This window comes from Glycine max, chromosome 7 (genome assembly GCF_000004515.6).
Source record: "Glycine max cultivar Williams 82 chromosome 7, Glycine_max_v4.0, whole genome shotgun sequence".
Classification (NCBI taxonomy): Eukaryota; Viridiplantae; Streptophyta; class Magnoliopsida; order Fabales; family Fabaceae; genus Glycine; species Glycine max.
Genome location: NC_038243.2, coordinates 6,332,840 through 6,356,019, shown reverse-complemented (window position 1 = coordinate 6,356,019; position 23,180 = coordinate 6,332,840). Strand labels below are relative to the sequence as shown.

The window sequence follows — 23,180 nt, the reverse complement described above, 5'->3', positions numbered from 1 at the left end:
GTCAGTTTGATCCTCATTAAGGATGTATTGATGCTTACTCAATTCAAGTCGATAAGTCTATGTAATCAATAGTCAATAGTATTTGATTTTTAAAAATTTAAAAACTATATTATATATTAATAATAATAATAATTTAATGCAAATTAACGGGTCAACGGGTTAAGATATTAAAACTCGTGACCCAACACAAAACTCAACGAGTTTGATTGGTTCGGTTCGGGTCCAACTTAAACACAAAAATTATCCAACCCAAACTGTTTGGATGGGATTGGGCCAATTCAGTTCGCAGGTGAACCACACTCATTTACACCCCTAATCCTTCTTACCTAATTTCAAAATTGATTATCATTTTTTTTATTTCTCAACTTAGTATTAGATATAAATATACCTAACACCTATGGAATCTTAGTAATAAAGGACAATAAAAGAAAATTTTAAGAAAATTATATATATTTTTCCTCCTTTTGAAAAACATATACATGTCTCCCTCGAGATTTAAGGAAATTATATATGTCTTTCTTGATATTTAAGAAAATTACACATGTCTTCATTTTGTTTTTAAAATCTACACAAACCCCCTAAATATCATCTGAGCATTTGAGCATTTGATACTAATAAGTCACATCTGTTGACAACTTTGATTAAAAAAAGTTTAAAAAAATAATGTAAAAAAGTTGAAAAACCTAACACTTCGTACAACAATATACATGTAAGTTCGAATGTACCCAAACCTAGCTTGGGGCAAAAAGTAACAAATTTAAATTTTGCAAGTATAAAAAATGAATAATTTTTTTGCAATGATGGATTTTGAACATTTTCATATTTATGAGGACGAAAAATATATATATATTTTTTAATCAAAATTATCAACGCACATAATTTTTTACTATCAATATTTAGATAACATTTAGAGGATTTGTGTAGGTTTTAAAAACAGAAAAAAAAATATGTATAATTTTTTTAAATCTCATAAAGAAAGACATGTGTAATTTACTCCAAAAAAAACCTCACAAGATCAATATAGTAAAGTGAGTATGTGTTTTAATTAAGGGTTTCTCACCAAACCAAGCATGCTATAAGACATGCAATGAGAGGGTTCTCTATCGAACCAAACATGCAATGAGAGAGTTTTCCACAAAACCAAACACGCTATAAAAGATTTCCACTAAATCAAACACACTATATCACATCACATGTAATAAAAGGGTTCTCCACCAAAACAAATGCTCGATGAGACAAGTTTCATATATCATATCTTGCAAGTTCAACTTGTTTCATAGATATTTTTATAAGTGTTTTTTAAGTCCAACACTTTTCCTACCTTATACTGTGGGGTTATCCTCTTCTCTACACTTTTATCATAAAAAACAAAGAAAAAAAAGAATAATTCACCATTTTAGTCCCGGAGCGTAAAACGTTGTTATATTAGCTCTTGAGTGTGATAAAATTTTCAAAAAAAGTTCATATACATAACTATCTATTATCACTTTAGTTTGTTGAATATGTTAACATTATCTCTTAAATTACGGGACTTATTAATTTTGGTCCACAGCAAGTAGAAATTATATTTTTAAAGACTTTTATATTTTATTACTTTTAGACTAGATAGTCTAGAGTGAAAACACCTTACACTTTCAAACAACAAAGTCTATATGCCTTTTCTTTTATAAATAAAATAGGGTAAATAATTATTTTTATTTTTGAATATATAAAACGCTAACAAATTTGTTCTCAAAAGTTCAAAATTTAAATTTTAATCGTCAAAAATGAAAAATAGTGCAACAAATCTATTAATCTAATAATTTTATCTGTTACCATTAATGAAATAAACTATATGACATATTCACATATGAATTTGTTGAACGCTTTACACATCTAGGGAGAAAAATGATTATATTTTTAAATGTATAGAGTGCTGACAAATTTATCTATAAACGTGTTGGGCAGGCTCTTTTGTTAATGCCACTGAATTTGTCTAATTTTTTTCACTCTAAAAAACTAAAATGTAAATTTTGACGAATTTATTTGTGCTGTGCATGAATGAAAATATCTATTTAACCAATAAAATAAAATATTAAAACGGCGAAGATAGTATATAAGTATATCTTGGACTGGGTTAGAGTTGTTTTGGTTTCGCGCACTTATCGGACGAATCCCGACTTCCGTCACAAGGTGACTTTCTCTTTTTCATTTCTCCCCTAACACAAAAATAATCGATTTTTTCCTTTCACTAATTCGATCTTCGGTTATGTCTCCCGGATTGTTCAGCATTTACTTGCAAGTTTGAACCTTTTGCAATCGAGAAAGAAAAAAAAATTGTGTCCCTTTTGCTTTTAGATCTGGAATTTGCATTTGTTGCTTTCGGTTACGTTGTGTTTTTCATTTATGGGAAATTGGGGGAAGGTTTGTGTACTGGCGTTATTTTTCTCTTACTTCTTCTTGAATGGGTTGTTTCTTGTTTTGCATTTGGTTTAGCTCTATTTTTGTAAAAGAAAATTCAGAGAGGGGGTTGAAGGTTAGGTTGAGAAACTGAAATGTACTGGGTTTTATTTTAGGAGTACATTTTGATTTTTTTACTCTGATACTGAGAATGATTATTAAGCATGTGATTGCAATTTGATGGTTTCTTCATCCTTGTTATGGATTTGTGGGCAGTTGGGAACCCTGCTTATGTTTTGCTATGTGATTTAGATGTAACTTGGTAATTGATCTTTTTTGGCCCTTAAGTAGGATGAAAATATTATGCTTGAAGTTAAAAGTGTAACATGTTTGATATAATTTGATAATAAAAAAAAGGAGTTTGTTTTCTGGTTGTGTTTTGAAAACTAATGTCTGCAGAATGGAAAGGACGTATTTTTGTAAATTGTGTTTTATAAAGAAAGTGGCCAGATTTCACATCATGATTAAGCCACACGTGTTCATGTTCTGTAGGGGGGTATAATGAAGAAATTATGGACATATGTATGCCCAAGGAGCAGGATTTTTTTCTAGCTAGATTCTTTAAGCAATGTTGGAAGCTGATATTTCATTATTCGATACTTTTAATTAAACGCTGGTCAGCTTGCACGTTATTTCAGTCTGCAGTCTGTCTGTTTAGTGTGATTTGTAAGCTGATTGCAGTGAATTTAAAAAAAGGTCTAATCACATTATTTGTTCACTGTCTTAATGTGAATGTTAAGCCTTAAAAATTGTACAGTGCTGGTCACACAAAACTTGACCTTGTTTGTTTCTACACTTGACACACACCCTTTGAAGTTAGGATCTGCCAAGTTGTTTATTTTGGCTTGTGATCATAATGGCTACATGTTTGTTGTACAATGTACAACCACAAGTGAAATTTTAATCTGATAAGAGTTTGACCAACATTTATCCTTTCTTTTTCAGGTCCTCTGTACTATACAATGGAGCATTTAGATGATGGAAAAGAATCATCAAATAGTGTCAATGAAATAGAAGCCACTAATTCCCTACTTATCTGTGGCCTTCCAGATGATCTTTCTCTTATGTGCCTAGCAAGAGTTCCTAGAAAATATCATTCTGTTCTGAAGTGTGTCTCAAAGAGATGGAGGGACTTAATTTGCAGTGAAGAGTGGTATCATTATCGCCGAAAGCACAAACTTGATGAGACCTGGATCTATGCTTTGTGCAGGGACAAATCAAATGAGATTTTCTGTTATGTTTTGGATCCAACCACCTCAAGAAGATATTGGAAGCTCCTTGATGGTCTTCCACCTCACATCTCAAATAGAAAAGGCATGGGCTTTGAAGCTTTGGGAAATAAGCTATTCTTATTGGGTGGTTGTAGTGGGTTTCTAGATTCTACGGATGAGGCTTATTCATATGATGCATCCTCAAATTGTTGGGTTGAAGCTGCTTCCTTGTCAAATGCTAGGTAAATATCCTTATGTCTATTCTTTGGAAAGCCAAGTCAGTAAGTGTTGGAGGAGATTAGTGAAATAGAATTGGTAATATCAATCTGCTAGGGTTTTCATCATACATTTTAGGTAGATTTCTTGCAATCTTGCTTTTACTTTAATTTTTTGAGGCTTGTGGATACCAGAAAACTTGTAACTAAGCCACAAACTTATAATTATATTTGGAGAGAAAGTTTTATATGTATATGACATCCAAATAATTCCTTGTCATGACTAGTGACTTCTATCTATCTTACAACAACAACAACAAAGTCTTACCCCACCAATTGAGGTCAGTTTCATAGATCACATAACACCATTCGACTTGGTTAAAGCAAATTTCAGCAATGTTATTTACCATGAGATCTCTCTTGATAACTTCTTCCAATGTCCTCTTGGCCTCTCTCTTCCTTCTCACAAGACCTGTTTATTAAGCTTGTCCATATTTTAAGAAAAATGAATTTAGAATTTTAACTAGAGCTGGAAATGAATTTACAGAATTCTGACTATATGTCCTAATTCTTTGCAACACCCAAAGATAAGTTAAAATTTTGAATTATAATTCCCATTCTGTCATCCAAATTGAATCTTAGGGATTTATGCCTTACTTGTTTAACCTTGTTAAGAAACAAAATTTCTCTTCATTTCTAAAACACAATTATCTTTGTGTTGTAAATTCACTTTTTCCCTTTCAGAGCTTTTTTCAAGCCTGAGTTTTAAGTATTTCATCAAGAACTAATTTGGCATCATGCTCTCATAATATGGTCAAAGAATGATGTACTATATATTTTGTTTGTCAAATTTAGCTGTCTATATTTCACTATTAAAAAATGAAATTGCATGTTTTCTTCATGTCTTATTTTAGCCCCTAGGGCAATGTAGAGATCACTGTTTTCTTCTACAAAACTTTCAGGTGCTACTTTGCTTGTGAAGTTTTGGATGAAAAACTATATGCTATTGGGGGATTAGTTTCAAATTCAAGTGATAATTCTTGGGATACTTTTGACCCTTTGACAAAGTGTTGGACATTCCATATAGATCCTAATATTGCTTCTGATATTGAAGATTCAGTGGTTCTTGATGGGAAGATATACACCCGATGTGCCAGACATACGGATGTAGCTCCTCATGCTTTTGCTGTTGTATATGAACCATCAAGTGGCACGTGGCAGTATGCAGATGCTGACATGGTTTCAGGATGGACAGGTCCTGCAGTTGTTGTTTATGGTACCCTTTATGTGTTGGATCAGAGTTTGGGAACTAGGTTAATGATGTGGCATAAAGAGAGACGCGAGTGGATACCTGTTGGAAAGCTTTCACCTTTGCTTACTAGACCACCTTGTCAGCTTGTTGCAGTTGGTAAAAGCATTTTTATTGTTGGGAAAACGCTTAGCACTGTGGTTGTCGATGTTGGTGATTTGGGGAATGAGGGTCAGGTGATGATGGGTTCTTCTATACCTGGATTATTATCGGATTTCAATGTAATAAGTTGTAAATGCTTGTCAATCTGAAGCATTGTGTATTATTATGTTATGACATGTATCAATGTTACATAATTCTTTTTTCTTGGTACAATGATAGTACCAAGGATTGAACTTATGACTTTATGTAAATTACATGAATCTTCCATAAATTGACAATCCTAGTGGTGTGGCATGATTTGGAGTGTTTTACTTGCATGTGTGGAATGCACTGTTGGAGTCCTGTATATTTCTTGTTACATAGTTACGCAAAATATGAATCTGAACAAGTTATTTTTATAGAAGAGTGCACGAGTAATAATTTCTAATATTTTTCTTCTAATACATCTATTGTTTAAAATTTCTTAAAAATTAGAAAATTATGAATGAGGTTCATTAAGGAGTGAGATTTACATAATTTTGTTCTCAACAAGTTTCAATTAATTGTAGAATGTGTTTAAAAGAATATGTTGTTAAGGGTTTGTTTACCTTGAGAAAACATTTTGTTTTTATTTACTTTTTTCATTTGTAACTACCAAATTGTCATTTTGTTTTCAATTTGTTTCCTGCTTTTAAAGATTTGTATAGGAAACAATGAAAACAAGTTTCTTTGTTTAAAGGAAACAGATTTATGAAAATTGAAAACAGATACAAAAAAATGTGGCATTTTTTCTAATTAAAAATGAAATCAGAAAACAAAAACAGAAGTAAACATTCTTTGCTTTTCTCCTTGACTTGTACTACTACGGTCAAAATTATGAACATTTTTTGTATAGGTTCTTTATGAGCAATTTTAAAGAAGTTGCTTTGTTAATCCCGAAGGCTTCTTTTATGACACTCTAAATAAATCACGTGCCTGATGTGCCCTTCCAAATTCTGAATATGCTAACTTGATTGGCGAATCAAGTTTCATTAATATCTGCACCTGTGATGCACACCCAAGCTGTTGATAGAGCCATTAAACCGGTTGAGAAGGCGCATGGTAAAACCAACAAATGAGCTAAGCAGTTAAAAGGATAGTTACGGCGGAGTAAGTAGTGATAGTTGTATGCAAAGTATGCTAAGTGTACATTAAATAAGAACTAAAAAACCTTTGTATAAGTATTGTTGGAAGATAACTATGTTCATTAATTTGGTTAGAAATTATATATTTAAGTTTATGCGTATAAAGTAATAATTTGTTCAGAAAGATCAATATCTAATTAAAGATTTCAATAGGGACTAATCTTTACATTCGGTTGAGATACTTCTAATTTATCCATGAAATCAAAACACAAGTTAAATTATATAGATTATGAAATAAGGTGTTATTCTGATAAATTTCTCTTTATGTATTTGTAGGAGAGAAAAATAAAAAGATAAAATGAATTATGTATAACTTATGCTCCTAAGCTATTAGATAAAAGAGTTCTTGTAAAAATTATGTGCATAAGTTTACTTTAATTTATAAGAAAAACTCAATTTTTATACTCTTATTTTATTCGATTATAAGTGTTTTTGAAAAAAAAATTACCCAAACAAAGTGATAATGTGAAATCTTTCCATTGGAGTAATAGTCCTCTTCCCAAGTTCTCTCATGCCTCCTTCATCTTCGTGTCTTTGCTTCGTACAAGAATATGCCACTCTCTTACTGGATAGTACCTTATACACACATACACAAAATCATGATCCTACATGCTTTTCTTAACCTAAAATATTCAAACAAAAGAATGACTACCAAGGTTATTTTCCTTCTATTCCATTTAAAGATTAAGCGTTTACTTCCATTTTATTCTCTATCATGCCTTGACGGTAATTAGACAAAGTTGTTGAATTTAATTAAAATACGCGGGTTAATATTAACTGATAATTTAAAATATTGTTTAAATCATTATTTACCAATGAAATTATTGAGTGTATTATTAATTATACTATACATTTTATGAATATTATAATTTGGACTTTTTTTAAGAGTAACCTTTTGATGAGTTACGTTATTCATTTTTATAATCTGTTTAAAGCATTATCAAATTCATTGTATAGTATATATGAAAGAAGCATTTTTAGAGCAATACAAAAATTTACATATATAATTTAGATACTAAGATGTTATGGTGATGGATACATGGAATTTTTTTAAAATAAAACTATAAAATGGATACATGCTAATCTGTGCATTTTTCAGCAGTTCATAACATAGATTTAATGGCTGAATTTCCGGGATTAATTTTCCTGGCTAGTCCTTCTTGAACCAATGATACAAGAAGCTGCATGATTAACAGAGTGACACATTGTAAGACAAAGCTGTATAGGGAAAGAGCGAAAATGAATTGATATAATCTGCTCATGCTTTACCTCTCCCTTCTGATTGAACATTTGGCCGGTGACAAAGACACGTGCACTATGGGCACTAGGAGTAAAGATCTGTACAGCAAACAATCAAAATAACAAAAATTTTAATGGAATAAATCATTATATAAGCTAAATTTGTTGACTTTTACAATAACTACTTTAAAAAGTCATATCAACAATGATTTCTGATTAGTTGAAAGCCTAAAATTTTACCCTGCTAATACATAGCCATTAAATTCAAATAGTTTACAGAATGACAGTAAACCATTGGGTTCCTCTTTCATTTATATTTAGTAGAATTGATTTTGGTAAAATTAATTTTAAACAGATAAACATGTTTAATATGTTTGCCTAGACCTCAACCATAATTTTTTTACTGAAACATGTGTCACCACGTATGAAATTGATTTTTGTAGTAAACCAAATAGGACCCCAACTGATGAATGAGTAACAATTATTGAATATTGACTTGGCTCATTGATCATAAACTGAAAATATTTTTATGAACATGTCTTTTGCTGTAATTTCCTCAAAGTTAAACATGAGAAATAATAACAAAACTAGAAACTCACCGCAAATAGCACCCAGTCATCAGCTTTTACGGATCGGTGAAACCACATACTGAAATAAAAATAAAAAAAGTATTTAACAAAAAGCAAGAAAGCAAATTCATACCTTGAAAAACTTGTTGCACATGCCCCACATTTTCTAATGTTAACAAATAAACAACTTATCAAGAAACCTGTAGGATTCAGGTACGTACGAGTGGTCCAGACTAACAGAACGTGTCCTGAAACCCTTCTCACGGTGGGGATTCAAACTTACTTGAAGAAATATTAGATCTGAAGCATATGCCACCACACACCTGCAAAGTATGAAAAAGTTACGAAATACAAGAAATCAAACACCACTTCTTGAATTCTTCAATCTTGGAAAACTTTACTAGCATATTTTTTAAGAATGCTAAAGAGAGTATTGCATTGCTACTCAAAGACAACCAGATTCAGGCAGTCTCACAGGGCTCAAATGGATGCAAGCATTGGCTTTGCACATCAGTTAAAGTTCTAATTGAGTTACCTATTCTGCTAAAACACTTGGAGAACCAGACACAGAGAAAGTAAATAGAAGATATGTACCTATGCAAGGCTTGATCATCTGAAAGTTTTCCCTTGGCTCTAAACCAGTATCTCAAACTGCAAACAGTATTTACACAAGTTCAAATAATATGTAGCATTTAAGAAAGCAGGAATTAAGGTTACATTTGGAAAAAGGATTTGGTGAGAAAGGAGGGCGATGCTCCCTTCCAAATCTTTCTGATCAGTACATTGCATAAATGCTGATTAAAAAAGTAAGTGAAAAATTACAGACACAGCATCAGGCTAACCTGGGAGGAGATTTTGTCATATTTGTTGCAGTTTCATATTCACATAATCGTATCTCTATGGGCCATGGGATGAATTGAGATGTAGCTACTTTGTTCCGATAGGTTCTGAGGAAAAGAATTTTGTCATTACATTACAGAAAATTATCATGCAGACTTATCAGCATAGTTCATGATCATACCACCCTTTGGCCAAAAAAGAAGTCTTCAGATTTTACTTTTATGTAATATGAAAGGGCCCCAAATAAAAACACAGTAAAAATTTTAGTGTTGACAGTGCACAAGTATTCAAAAGCTTATAGTAATATTCTGTGAAAAATTTTACGTCTATGACAGTATCCTCAGAGCATTCTGTGGATAACTATGTAACAGTGGCTCACTCAACCAGAATTCTTTAGTTTTTTAATACTGACACCAAAACCTGAAAGTCATATGCCAGTTTTCTTGCATTTTTTAATCAAATAAGTCAAAAACAAATTTCATGGGAAAATGTTTAAGGGCTTGTTTGGTATGGGAAAACATTTTATGTATTTACTTCCTGTTTTCACAAATAATTAGAAAATTGTCACTTTGCTTCTTGTGTTCAAAGATTTGTATAAGAAATTAAAACATTTTGTTGTTTTTAGTGTTTCCTATATAAAATGACATTTTTGTAATTATGATTGAAAACAAGAAATAAAAAAAATGGTTTTTTTCTCAAACCAAACAAACCCTAAGTTTCCATCAATTTTATTTTTCATAATATAAAAATTCATAAAGAAACGTCATTTTGATAATATCCAAAAGGCAGATTTGTTCTTGAAGAATTTTTCCACAACCCAAAATATCCAAAACCAATCAGACACTTCAATGATTAAGGATCAGGCACCCCAACTTGGAGATTCCAGGTTCAAATCTGAAGCAAGGATGGATTAATGGGAAGGATATGGGTTTCCCTGTTGTATGACCCAAATCCCAATAGATCAAAAAACATAATTTACTTTCATGTGTGGCCTTTATATAGTCATATTGAACAATATTGCCTCAACCAAGTTTTTCTTCGCAATAAAACTTACATTGGTAAACGAGGGTCAGTAAGACGTCTCTCCCGTAGCTCTTCCATCGGCAGAAGCTATAAGTAACAAATTGAAAAATATTAATAATTAGAAAACCACCGAAACCAAAAAATCATAACAGGCATAAGCTTGTATCTTGCCTTATCTGGAGCAGGGACAGATGGTATAGCTACCTCTTGGTGGACCATCCCTGATTCTTCTTTCTGTAGATTAAGAAAATAACAATGATAAATTTATTTCAAATTCGGAACGAAATTCCTTGACTGGAGCAAGAGCATATATGTTAAACGAACATGTCACAGTCATGCTGACAGCAGCCTAAATGAAGATATATTAACCATATTATGTTTTGCAGTCATGAAAAAAATTAAAAATAGACAAAAAGAAACTTATCATATGCATTGCACAGGTTAAAATACTAGTGTAGTACTAAAATTTGGTGGTATAGACTATATTCCATTAAATAGAACAAATGAGAAAATATATATAGAGGGGGGTGGGGGGCACAACAAGGCTAGGTTCACAACCACAGAAAATAAAGTAATTACTAAAAATTTAAAATTTTCTAAGTCAAGAAGAATATAGATTACTTGAAATGAAGCCATCAGAGTGAATATGACATTTCCCTTTTGAATTCCATCCACTTTCCTTGAAGCGAAGCTCTTTCCATCACGGAGACGGTGAATTTGATATGTAATTGGCACTGGAAAAGAAATATTCATACTATGTATAATTTGTTTATTAATTATAAGCTAAAGCACACAAATAAATTTGTAGTAGAAAAAACATGGTATAAGTATGATAATAATGGAATTCACACATCAGATTTTATAAAATCAATCATACAGAATATATGGCATGATTTAATCAAGTTTTTTTTTTTTTTGCACAACAATTTTTACTCAAAAGTTAATTATCTTAAAAGACCAACTATAGGATCTAGTCTCTGGAAGAAACCTACAGAAAGACAACATGAAAACTAGCTTATTCTCCAACAGAGCCCCGGGATATGCAATTCATGATAACAAGATCTAGCTCACATCAAATCATGGAGTTTAGGTAATGACCCATAAAGAGCTTGAAGATAGTCAGTATTTTTTTTTTAAGAAAAAAGGGGGGAATTTCACTGGATGTTAGATCATAGATGCACAGCGAGCCTTTGAGGCATTGCCATAAAGATAGATCATGGGACCTGTTTAGTGACACCTAATTTCTCAAAACCATTCATTGTTGAATGTGATGCTTTCGAGTTGGGCATAGGAGCTATTGCAATGCAGGAGTTCAGACCCATAGCTTATTATAACAAGGCTCTTTTAGATAATTCTTTGCTGAAATCAAATTACATGAAGGAGCTCCTGGCTTTAGTGATGTCCATATAATATTGGTGCCTTATCTTTTGGGCAAAATTCAGTGCTTACGACCAAAAAGTCTTCGCCATCTGTTGGAACAATGAATCACAACTCAAAATCAGCAGGACTGGTTAGTTAAGATATTGAGATATGATTTTGACAAGTGCATAAGGTGGGAAAGGATAATAATGGGGATGATGCTTTATTACGGAAGGAGAAAGGGGAATTGATGATTCTTATTAGACCAATTTGATTGGATGCAGAAAAAATTCAACAAGAAGAAATTGCAGATTCATTTCTCCAAAAAAGAATTTCTTCCTAGTTATGCTCTGGAACAGGGTAAGTTATTTTACAAGGTCTATTTGTGATATCATCCACTTCTAACTGGATTCCAGTTTTGTGTCAGAAATTCCATGCCACACCTTTTAGTGTGCATTCAGAGGCTTACTGCACATATAGAAGACTGGAAGCAAATCTGTGCTGGCCAGGTATGATGACAACGGTCACCAAATATGGTAGCAGAATGTTCCACATACCAGAAAAAGAAAATGAACCTTTCAAGTGTCATAGTTTATAAAGGTATTATAGGGCACACATCTCAGGAAAAAGAGTAAAAAGAAGTAGAAAGGGAAGTCACATTCAGAGCATTGTCAGCAAAGTCAAGTGATTAAGCATGCTTACTGTTTAAATCCCCCGCAAGAATAAAATAGGCATGCAAACTATGAACAACCTTAAGACAGTCAACAGATTTTGAAGCTGCAGCCAGTGCCTGCACATTAAATTTTCAGTAATCAATATATGTATAAAAGGTGCCACTGACATGGGTAGTGTGCTTTAATATGGAAGATAAAGCAGTATGATCATACCTGTCCAATCATCTGCCCCCCAAACACCTTTCCAAATCTTGGAGCATCTGGAAGGGTAACTCCTTGGAAGATATCTACCTTCCAAAGAGAATAAAAAAATGCTTTAATTTAAGGCTGAATTCCAGGGTATTACTACATACCATCAAAGATACACCATATGTGTCAATGGAAATACCAAAATTTTACTATCAAAGAGAACCAGGACAACCACATCAATCTAGTTTTACTAACCCTTTTCTGATATAGCAATCATACATCTATCTTAAAAAATATTTAAATTGCTATATCATCTTTCCTTTTCCAATTTTCTTTTAATTTCTTATCTTCACCATATGCATGTTAGCATGTCTTTTCCGAGAGTCATGCACAAACAAGTTGTGAAAAGATTTGTGAAGGACAGAATTAGTATAGTGATGTATGCAGGCAGTTAAACATACAATTATTTTCTTGCACAGTTAATCACTCCATAAATGTCTTAAATCAATAATCAAATTAATGATATATATTGAGAGAACCTCAAGGGGCTCCAAATGCAATATATTCTCCACAGGTGAGCATGTCTGGAGAGAATTTTCTGCTCTCCAGATAGACTTTGGCTGCAGCAGTGTTGAGTGCACATGGGGAAGCACTAAGCATGTGAGCTGCCACATCAAACAATAAATGTCACTACAAGAGTGAATAATTCATTTCATTTAAGTGCATCTCAGGTGATTGCTTGTACACTCAACCTGAGGTTTTGACATTTGAAAGCAGTGGGACAAGAAACTAAAAGGGCACCTTAGACAAAGCAACAACATCTGCCTGGTGAACTGTGTTTGACAAACCTGCAATTTGCAAGTTCACACCATTCTCATGTCTCCGATAACAGAAAATAACTCATGATGACATAAACTACCAGACAAGTATGTAGCCTACGGCATGAAAGGAAAACACTTAAAACAAAAGCGCAATTTGAGAAATAAGAATGAAGTTTACTACCATAACCAAAGTAGTCATATTGTTTCAATTGGAACTCTGGTCGATTTTCATCATTGGCCCTAGCAGATCCAAGAACCTCAGCCTACAAGCAATGAAACTAGATTTTCAGCGTAAATTTGTCAAATGAAATGCTACAGGTAAATACAAAACCATTCATGCGGTTTCACCCATAAGTTTAAGCTATTGGGATAGTTAGTTTGTGACATGGTATCTAAGCCTCTATGACCCAAGTGATCAAGAGTTTGATCTTTGTTTCCTATTTTAATAAAAAGTTAAGGGCATTTTTTACATGACAAAACTGTTTAAGTTTACTGTTTTCACTAGTAATTACAAAATTGCCACCTTGTTTTCATTTTGTCATCTGTTTTTGAAGATTTGCATAGGAAATATTGAAAATTGAAAACAACATATTTAAGAGTGCAACGGACAAAAGAAGGGGGGGGGGGGGGGGGGTAACAAATTTAACTCAAATCTTTGATTACAAGCAGGGCTGCAGGTCTCACCAAAACTGCTCTACACAAATCCACAAGCAATCCAATGAAACCTGGCTGTCTGGTTTTGTTTCTCTAAGGTCTATGGCATGAATATATAAGCATACCTCTCCATCCAATATGAAGTACACGCCATCTCCAGGTTCACCCTCGCGAACAACATACTCTCCTGGCTCTACACAAGAATCCATCAAAATCAAAAATTGAAAAATATTAATCCATGTGCAACTTCCAATTAATTATTGCATTCCTAAACATTATGTAAAGATTACACTAACTAGTTGCACTAGCATAGGATGAATGGAATAACATCTTAATGAAAAAATTAAGAACGACTCTCCGAACATATGTTTCATATAATTCATGGCACAAATTCCAATTTCACAGTTTTAAATCACTGTCCACATTTGCAATCAGTACATTGCATTGCAGTTTCGTGGATTTCCGCAACCACTAACACTACCAATTGCCTAGCCACGTTACTGCATTTTCAATTTCAAGTAATGGAGCGCAATGCCTATTAATTATCACAATGTGACCACAACTGCAACAGCAATTTACATTTGAATCCGAAAAAAGAATGAAATCATTACCACAGTGTTTGACATCCACAAGTTGAGCTATCTTCCTCAGAGACGAGCTCGGAAGCCTCTGCAGAAGAGGAACGCCTCCGAGAAACTCAAACGCTGCAAATTACAAAAATCCAAAAACATCAAACCAAAAACCAACCAAAAAAAAAATCTCCATCGTCATGTCTTCATTGCTTTCTAAAAAAACGAGAAGATACCAAACACTGTGTCATTTCATGATTTCTCTTTTTGCGCTCATTGGAACTCAACTCACCTTTCTCGTTTTCCAATTTTTTCACGGAGCAATGCAATTCCATTACTTCCGATTTTCAATGGCGCAAACGCAATTCAATTCAATTCAATTCTGTTTCTTCTTCGGTTTTAGCGCTCGACACGCTCAATAGATGTACATTGCGTACGGTATATATACTGCGAAGGACGGTGTGGGATCCAGTGTGCGGCGGTGTGGGGTTAAGCGTGGACGCGTGCGGCTTCGACCAATAGCGATGCACCGATTGTGTAGTGTGCGAACCGAGTGTTGAAGATTCGGCGTCGACGTGGATAAAGGTGGTCGGTAGTTGCATGACTTAACATTGTGGTGGCCCACACCAGATCTGCCCTCAACCAAGCAGCAAGCGTAGGTTTTTTCTTTTTTGTCCTTTTTTCTTTTCCAACAATATCCAAATTCTAGCCAACAATTGATTTATCCACGTGCTGCACAAAAATTTCCTTTTTATTATGATATTTTTTTTCTGATTATTACCAAAATTTAGGAAGAGTTTAATGTCCCAATCCAAAATAAAGAAAGACTCAACTCAAAATACTATTACAACGTCACACCTCTAGTGGGAGGTTGTGTTGTATACTAGATTTTGTCTTACTAATCCCTTAGATTGTCATGAATTTGTTTCAATTGGGCATTTCAAGTGATAATTCATTATTATTGTGAGAAATAATACTCATATATTGAATTGAATAAACCATCAATTATGTTTCTAAAATATTATAAGTATTTTTTTTAAGTATTAGAAAGCATGTCAAATAGTCGTTCAAGTATTAAAACATTCCGCAAAATACCATTAGGATAAATTGACGTATATTAAATGCTTTAAGAACTACTTGTACAAATTTATTACTTTAAAGACTATTTAATTAATGCTGCTATTATAAATGCTAGTCCTCTTTATCATTATCATATTCATATATAGTGTATTTCTCTTTTACTTAATTTGAATCATATGAATATACATAAAGGTCAAGATTAAATGTTAATTATCACTTAAAATATCTATACATTTATTTTTAATTTTAGTTATTTAAATAAAGTATAATGGACTAATATTTATATAAGAAATTATTTTTTATTTTTTTTTATGAAAACAATCATAATCCGCTTTAGTATAATAATGGACTAATATTTATCACATTCTAAATAAATATCATAAGTGCAGAAACTCGGCGTATAATCTGCTTTTGTGAGTGAGATCGTTATCTTTTCGCATCTCTCATGTCACCATGATTATTTTTTTTAATCATATGTTGGGAGACCATTTGATTAGCATGACCATTTCCATCTTTACTAATATGGGCCATTTCATTAGCATGGGCTATATATAGTTAGTCAAAAAAGTAATAATAAAAAAGATTATAATTGGATATTAGTATTTAATCAGCATTGGAAAAAAAATTATATTATTATTTCTGTTTCATTATAATTCTCTTATTGAGAAAAAAATGTTTTAAAATAATTGTTACTTTATCTTTTCAATATAACTTTAATTATTTTTTCATTTATATTTCTTATAATATTAATGATGCATAACAAAAATTATAAATAAATTAATGATGTTATAAAATTAATTCTGTAAAATAATTATTCTTTTTTATTTAATTATTTTTTTATTAATGTAAAATAACTTAGGACAATAATTAATTTGAAACTGAGGGATAATTCTTTGAGTAGGCACACCTTAGATGTTTGGTCCTTACTTCTAGTTTTTCTTTTTCGAGTGGATGAAAGTTATTTTTTAGGTTTTACATAGAGTACTTAGAATAAGAGTAAATTATATTAACTTTTATCGTGATTTGTTGAGATTTCACATGACTTATTTTTTTAATACTATTTACATAACCTCATTTATAACTTATAAGAGTGTATAATGTAATATGTTAGTTTTGTCTAGTTGTAAGTTAATTGTAATTGTCACTAACTCTGATTATTATAAATAGGTTTGTGAGGCAATGCCTCGGCACCTAATGTAACTATTCGTGTTAAAGTCAATAAGAGAAACACTTTCTTTGATTCTTATCTATAAAGTGAATAAAATTTTGTGAATCAAAAAGGAGAAATTGAAAGATCGTTTCCATTGCTAGTGAAATCTGGTTTAATCCCTCAAATAGAATAACGTGCTAAATGTTTTGCATAAAATTAATCACATGATGCGAGAATTAGGAATCCACCTTTAAGAAGTGATCTGATAAGTGATTGCCACCATGGCTTGAGGTTGGTGTGATCGAGTGAAATGTTGAGAAGTAACCTACCCAAATGAGCATTAAAATTCATGGAGTTAGTAAGCACAAAACAAAGAAAATAAAAAGATAGAGAAGTAGCCATGAATATTTAAGGGTGTGTTTGATAAACACAAAGTATGGATAAATAAAAATAACATAGGACAAATACTTAAGTTACAAAATAACTTTGTATTCTATACATTGTTTGACAAACAATAGAAAACACAAGCAAAATAATTTATTGTAATACCCTTTTTGGTATTATCTTAATTCATACTAATTATCTTAATACAACGATGATGGTGATGATGCTAGCTAGTAGGTGGTGACTAGCATGGCAACAGAAAATGGTGATGGGATGATAGTAGAAGCGACAACGACAATAATGATAGAGGCGACAACGATGTAATGTCAATGGTGATGGATGACAATAATGGTGATGATAGTGGTGGATGGCAAAAAACATTAATGATAGTGATAGCAACAACAATAGTAATGGGTGTGATAAATACTATTGCAGTAGTAGCGACGATGGTGGGGAGAGAAACAAGAAAGACAAAATATAGGTGAAAAAATGAGTATATTTTTTTGTCTTATGGGGTTTTGTACTTAGGACAAAATCACATGGTTTCAGTTTTTTTTTACTCCTAATACACACTCTCTTTTCAATTTTTGTTCAAACTACACCTATTTGCGTAATAATACCCAAATTACACCCCTTTGAGAAGTCGGGACTAGTCACCCCAACTTCTATACGGTGCTTTTTTTAATTAATTTTAATTTTAATTTAAATTATTAAAATAATATAAATATTATATTATATAAATATTTTTTTAATAAGAAAATGATATTATTAAATATAATTATTTTTCTTATATTATATAATTTATACAAGACTTTTTTTAAGTTAACATTTTATATTTTTTATAAAAAAAATCTGAATTTTGTCTAATAATATTTTTGCTTTGATAAAAAAAATTAAAACTATTAATATTATTATTTTACTAAATATAATTTGTTTGTTTGTGTGATTAGATTTTTTTAAAAAATGATAATAATTTTTGTATAACAATTTATTTATAGAAGAACATTATATTACATTATAAATAAAATACTTAAACAATTAAATTTGTCTAAGGAAAAAACTCAAGATGAAGACATGTTGGGACAATTGTTTCTGTTATGGTCCTGTTGCCGGAAAATTCTATGTTTTTTCTACTTTCCCGTTCATTTTTTTCTTCGTCCATCTCAGTAGGAATGCAAGTTGAAACCGAACGACCTTTTGCAGTCCTCCTTCTCCTTGGATTAGGACCCCACTGATCTCCTTCATATTCTTGCACATTAATCCGTGTGACAGTAGACCAAATGAGTTGTTGTAGACGTGTAAAATATGTTCTAAAGTGAATAGCTACGACACATAGTTCATGGGACATTAACATATTCACCACAATCACACTTTTTGGATAGTAACATAACCCTAAACATTCCAAGTGGTTTGGGTATTTGAAGTGGGGATTGAGTCTATGTTACAATAAATGTGTGGTTGTGTCTATCAAATTCATTCACACATAAAGTTTAGCCTTCTCTAGTCAGAATATATTATTCTTCAATCAAAATGATTTTTGATGTTGTATTCTTTGACTACTCGAATACATTGTGCTTTTTCATCGAAGGTCATATCAACCTCGTGTGCACGGTTGGTGGTTGTAGATTATCTTGTTGATGAATGAAATGGTGACAATTAATGTAGTGTGACAGGTGGTCAAGGTTCATGTCCACTTGACACCTAGGTTGGTGATATTGCAACGGAGGTGATGGTTGGTCCACCAACGCCCTCGTCATCGCTTTGGTCATCGCTTTGGTCATTGATGTGATAAAGAATGAACCCCTCCAACTAAACCCAATAATTTTTTTATTTTATTATTAATCAAGAATTTCGTATATAGCTAGAATGACTCTCACAAATTGCAAATACTAATTTGTTAAGAATTAATCGAATTGAGGCTATAGCATCATCATTAGTTGGAATTGAAATATCGGCGAGGTCCGGGTCACAATTTGTATCAATTAAAAAAATTGTTGGAATTTCAAAAGTTATACATTCTCGAAGAGCCTTATATTCTTCTTGTTGATCGACGATTATTACAATATCAGGTAACCTTGTCATATATTTAATGCTGCCAAGATATGTTTCCAACTGAGCTAAATGTCTCTTCAATATAGCGACATCTCTGTTTGGAAAAACTATTGAGTCTCCCCGTCTTTTGTTGCACTGTTGATCCTCATTAAAATCATTGTTTTCCTCATGAAATAGTATAATGGGATCTTCGTTAGCGATGAGATGTTCATTTCGATTTGATGTTTGTGTTTGTGGTTGCTGCGAGGGTGACATAAATTGGGATGAAGGATGGTTTTGTTGGTCAAAGGAGGTTTGTTGGGCATAAAAAAAATCATTTTTGGATAATAGTTGTGTGTATGAAGTATAAATGTCTAATGCATCTTTTATTTCAAGGTTGTTGTATGAAGACACTGGATCATTGAGGTCCAGGTTGTTGTACGGTAATTGTTGTGGAGGGGGTAGTTGTAATTGTGGACATGACGATTGTGGAGACGATGGCTATGGTTGAAGAATAAGGTCAATAACAACATAGAATTCAGTAGAAATCAATTGTGGATTATGGAGAATTGTTTCCACCGCGCCTCTAATATCGTCATTATCGAGTAATTGTGCTGAAATAGAATGTGTTTGACCTTGATGAAATGAAATAGGGACATAATATAACAATTGAACAACTTTTTCAATTGCTCAAGTAAGGAGATAGTTGTTAATTTTCTGAATCAATTGTGTTAACATAATAGAACGACTCACGTAAATAAATATGGGGTTCGCACATGTGTACACTGATCTCTGAACTGAGTCGTCTGTAATGTGACCATTGTGGTAAATGACAGTCGCAATTTCTTTAGGTGGAGCCATGAGTGGTGCTTCTGGGATATGAGTGGAAAGACTATGAGAGTTACAAATAGAGGTTTGTTTTGTGAGAATGTTATGGTGTGTGATATGTTGTCCAATGGTGAGATTATATATAGGATGAGAAAGTTTAGTAGGAGAGTTAGGTGACAAAGTTAGGTAGGAGAGTTTGATGGGAAGGTTAGGTGGAAAAGTTAGTTAAGAAGGTTAGGTGGCAAAGTTAGGTAGGATATTCAGTGCAAGTGAGTGAATATTGTGCAGTTGCAGAAATTTCCAAACATGACAGTCTGTTTTTTGTATCTTGAGTGTTGACCGCAGTGTTCTGCATCGCACGTCGAGTCCACGCGGATGGTTGAGCACCATGTTAATGGGCAAGTGTACGCATGTGAGTGAACAGTGTGCAACACCATGCATTAATGTACATAATAGACTGTATGTTGCATCATGAGTGTTGACCATAGTGTTTCGCATCGCGCGTCGAGCCCACGCGGATTGTTGAGCACCACGTTAATGGAGTAAACATACACATGTGAGTGAATAGTGTGCAACATCACACATTACTGTACATGACAAACTGTCCGTTGCATCATGAGTGTTGACCGCAGTATTCCGCATCGTGCGCTGAGCCCATGCAAATTGTTGAGCACCACGTTAATGGGGTAAACATACACATGTGAGTGAACAATGTACAACACCACACATTAATGTACATGACAGGCTGTCCGTTGCATCATGAGTGTTGACCGCAGTGTTCCGCATCGCGCGTCGAGCCCACGTGGATTGTTGAGAATCACGTTAATGGGATAAACGTACGCATGTAAGTGAATAGTGTGCAACACCATACATTAATGGGGTTGTCGGTGCATGTGAGGGTTGGATACGACATTGTTTTACATCTCTGAAATCATGCATGTGTAGGCTATTATTATTAAAGTAAATTGAAAATAACAACTTCAAAGCATGCAACAACTACAACTATATAATAAAGATTGAGAAAAACTTAAACGCAATACAACAACAAAATATGTTAAATTATTCATTCTAATTTCAGTGAATTGTCCAACTTCTGCTTTATCTCGGCCCAACTTAGGTCATTAACTTGAGCAGGTGATAATGAATTATGAACATCAACTTTAAGTTTCATACATATTACACTTTTCATATTCACAAATGTATGAAACATGCACTAAACACCTTCTTTGTTAATAATTTGAATTGCCCTATATTGAACTTGACCATTGAATTCATATACATACAACGATACCAAAGTGCAATAATTATAGGCGTAATATCATTATCTGTAATTGATGACTATATTGTGGTGATTATGTTTGGCAGTGTCTTGGTCATTGAAGTATAAAATATTTTGATAATGGGATCAACTATGCTTAAGTTCCCCTATAACGATTTCATCAAGAATGACCTCAAATTAAGAGTAAAAAAAAAGTATGTTTCTCACCCTTAAAACAATGTTTAAGTGGTCATCTTATATAATTTTTTAATGTTAAATAATCCAAAAAAAATATAACGTGCATCATTTCCATGAACAACCACCTCAAAATAGGAGCACAAAATCGAAAAAACTATGATTTGGATCCTTACAACTATGCTTAAGTGCCCAAGTTATGCATTTTGTTAAATTATGTCCAACACATTAATGATATCCGTGACATATTTTTTCCATAGTTTGAATGTCAAAGAATAAAAAAAAATATCGTGCACCAGTTCCATGGACAACCACCTCAAAATAAGATTACAAAATCGAAAAAATTATGATTTGGACCTTTACAACTATGCTTAAGTGTCCATGTTCTACATTTCTTTTAAATTATGTCCAACACATTAATGATATTCGTGATACATTTTTTCCATATTTTGAACGTCAAAGAATAAAAAAAAATAATAACGTGCGTCATTTCCATGGAAAATCGCCTCAAAATAGGAGCACAAAATCGAAAAAACAATGATTTGGACCCTTGCAACTATGCTTAAGTGTCCATGTTCTGCATTTTTTTTAAAATTATATCCAACACATTAATGATATCCGTGACACATTTTTTCCATAGTTTGAACGTCAAAGAATCCAAAAAAAATATATATCGTGCACCGGTTCCATGGACAACTACCTCAAAATAGGAGCACAAACTATGATTTGGACCCTTGCAACTATGCTTAAGTGTCTATGTTTTGCATGTCTTTTAAATTATGTCCAACACATTAATAATATCTATGACACATTTTTTTCCATATTTTGAACGTCAAAGAATTCAAAAAAATATAATGTGCATCATTTCCATGGACAACCACCTCAAAATAGGAGCACAAAATCGAAAAATAATTATTTGAACCCTTGCAACTATGCTTAAGTGTCTATGTTCTGTATTTTTTAAAATTATGTCCAACACATTAATGATATCCGTGACACATTTTTTCCATATTTTGAACATCAAAGAATCCAAAAAATATATATCGTGCACCAGTTCCATGGACTACCACCTCAAAATAGGATCACAAAATCGAAAAAACTATGATTTGGACTCTTGCAACAATGCTTAAGTGTCCATGTTCTACATTTTTTTAAAATTATGTCCAACACATTAGTGATATTTGTCAAATATTTTTTCCATATTTTGAACATCAAAGAATCCAAAAAAATATATATATCGTGCACCAATTTCATGGACAAACACCTCAAAATAGGAGCACAAAATAATATATATATATATATATATGATTTGGACCCTTGCAATAATGCTTAAGTGTTCATTTACCCATTCATCTAAATGCACAGTTAACTAGTGACTCACCAAACTATAAGAAAATTCTATAAATATCACTACAACTAAAGACATTCATAGCACTTTCAAATATATCTCAATCCCTACCACAATGTGTCACCCAACTGCATATGTTTGTGTTTACTACAACGGTCAAATCTACAACACTAATGAGGGCACCACCTTTGTTAGTAACAACACAAAAACTTTCATGATCAACAAGGTCATAACCTTTACACAATTGCTTGAACTTGTTCACCAAAAACTAAACATTGAACCACAAAAACATATCCAACATTTCCACTTTCGGTGTCCCATATTTGAGTCAGGACAATGTTATATGTACACATCTTTTATTCTGCGAGATGATGTTGATGTTTGACAAATGTTCAACATTTTTTACAACAATTCATCACTACCATTTGTGGAGTTATTTGTCATAATCTATGACAATAATAACCCACAAAGCAATCAACATGACTCAACCTCCAATCTTGAGAACTTATCAGATGAATACGAGAGTTGTT

The 23,180-nt window shown here is 32.6% G+C and overlaps 2 protein-coding genes across 5 annotated transcripts; one reads left to right on the top strand and one right to left on the bottom strand.

Moving 5' to 3' along the window:
* Nucleotides 1-2,075: 2,075 nt before the first annotated feature.
* On the top strand, nucleotides 2,076-5,570 carry LOC100798211 (F-box/kelch-repeat protein SKIP4). Its single transcript, XM_003528809.5, has 3 exons — nucleotides 2,076-2,172; nucleotides 3,385-3,892; nucleotides 4,828-5,570. The coding sequence occupies exons 2-3, from the start codon at nucleotides 3,402-3,404 to the stop codon at nucleotides 5,423-5,425; spliced, it is 1,089 nt and encodes a 362-aa protein (XP_003528857.1). The 5' UTR covers nucleotides 2,076-2,172; nucleotides 3,385-3,401; the 3' UTR covers nucleotides 5,426-5,570.
* A 1,843-nt stretch (nucleotides 5,571-7,413) lies between these two features.
* On the bottom strand, nucleotides 7,414-15,019 carry LOC100797680 (acyl-CoA thioesterase 2). Of its 4 annotated transcripts, none has more exons than XM_006583238.4 (17): nucleotides 14,669-15,019; nucleotides 14,419-14,511; nucleotides 13,933-14,000; nucleotides 13,335-13,416; nucleotides 13,134-13,180; nucleotides 12,872-12,997; nucleotides 12,357-12,434; nucleotides 12,172-12,259; nucleotides 10,732-10,844; nucleotides 10,282-10,344; nucleotides 10,142-10,197; nucleotides 9,090-9,194; nucleotides 8,842-8,898; nucleotides 8,448-8,570; nucleotides 8,278-8,326; nucleotides 7,709-7,777; nucleotides 7,414-7,620 (listed from the first exon to the last, which is right to left on the bottom strand). In XM_006583238.4, exons 1-17 carry the CDS (start codon nucleotides 14,709-14,711, stop codon nucleotides 7,543-7,545), a joined length of 1,338 nt encoding a protein of 445 aa, XP_006583301.1. In that variant the 5' UTR covers nucleotides 14,712-15,019; the 3' UTR covers nucleotides 7,414-7,542. The 4 variants fall into 4 exon arrangements, with proteins under 4 accessions (XP_006583301.1, XP_003528856.1, XP_014633303.1 ...); XM_003528808.5 differs by having other exon boundaries at nucleotides 8,469-8,570; nucleotides 14,669-15,010; XM_014777817.3 differs by lacking the exons at nucleotides 14,419-14,511; nucleotides 14,669-15,019 and having other exon boundaries at nucleotides 13,085-13,180; nucleotides 13,933-14,001.
* Nucleotides 15,020-23,180: the final 8,161 nt, after the last annotated feature.

Coding starts and splice junctions, on each gene's coding strand:
- LOC100798211 (XM_003528809.5), top strand. CDS start 3,402: ATGGAGCATTTAGATGATGGAAAAGAATCATCAAATAGTGTCAATGAA. Junction 3,893..4,827: donor GCTTCCTTGTCAAATGCTAG/GTAAATATCCTT, acceptor CAAAACTTTCAG/GTGCTACTTTGCTTGTGAAG.
- LOC100797680 (XM_006583238.4), bottom strand. CDS start 14,711: ATGGAATTGCATTGCTCCGTGAAAAAATTGGAAAACGAGAAAG. Junction 13,181..13,334: donor ATATGACTACTTTGGTTATG/GTAGTAAACTTC, acceptor TGCAAATTGCAG/GTTTGTCAAACACAGTTCAC. Junction 10,845..12,171: donor TCTTGCGGGGGATTTAAACA/GTAAGCATGCTT, acceptor TTTCTTTTCCAG/TGCCAATTACATATCAAATT.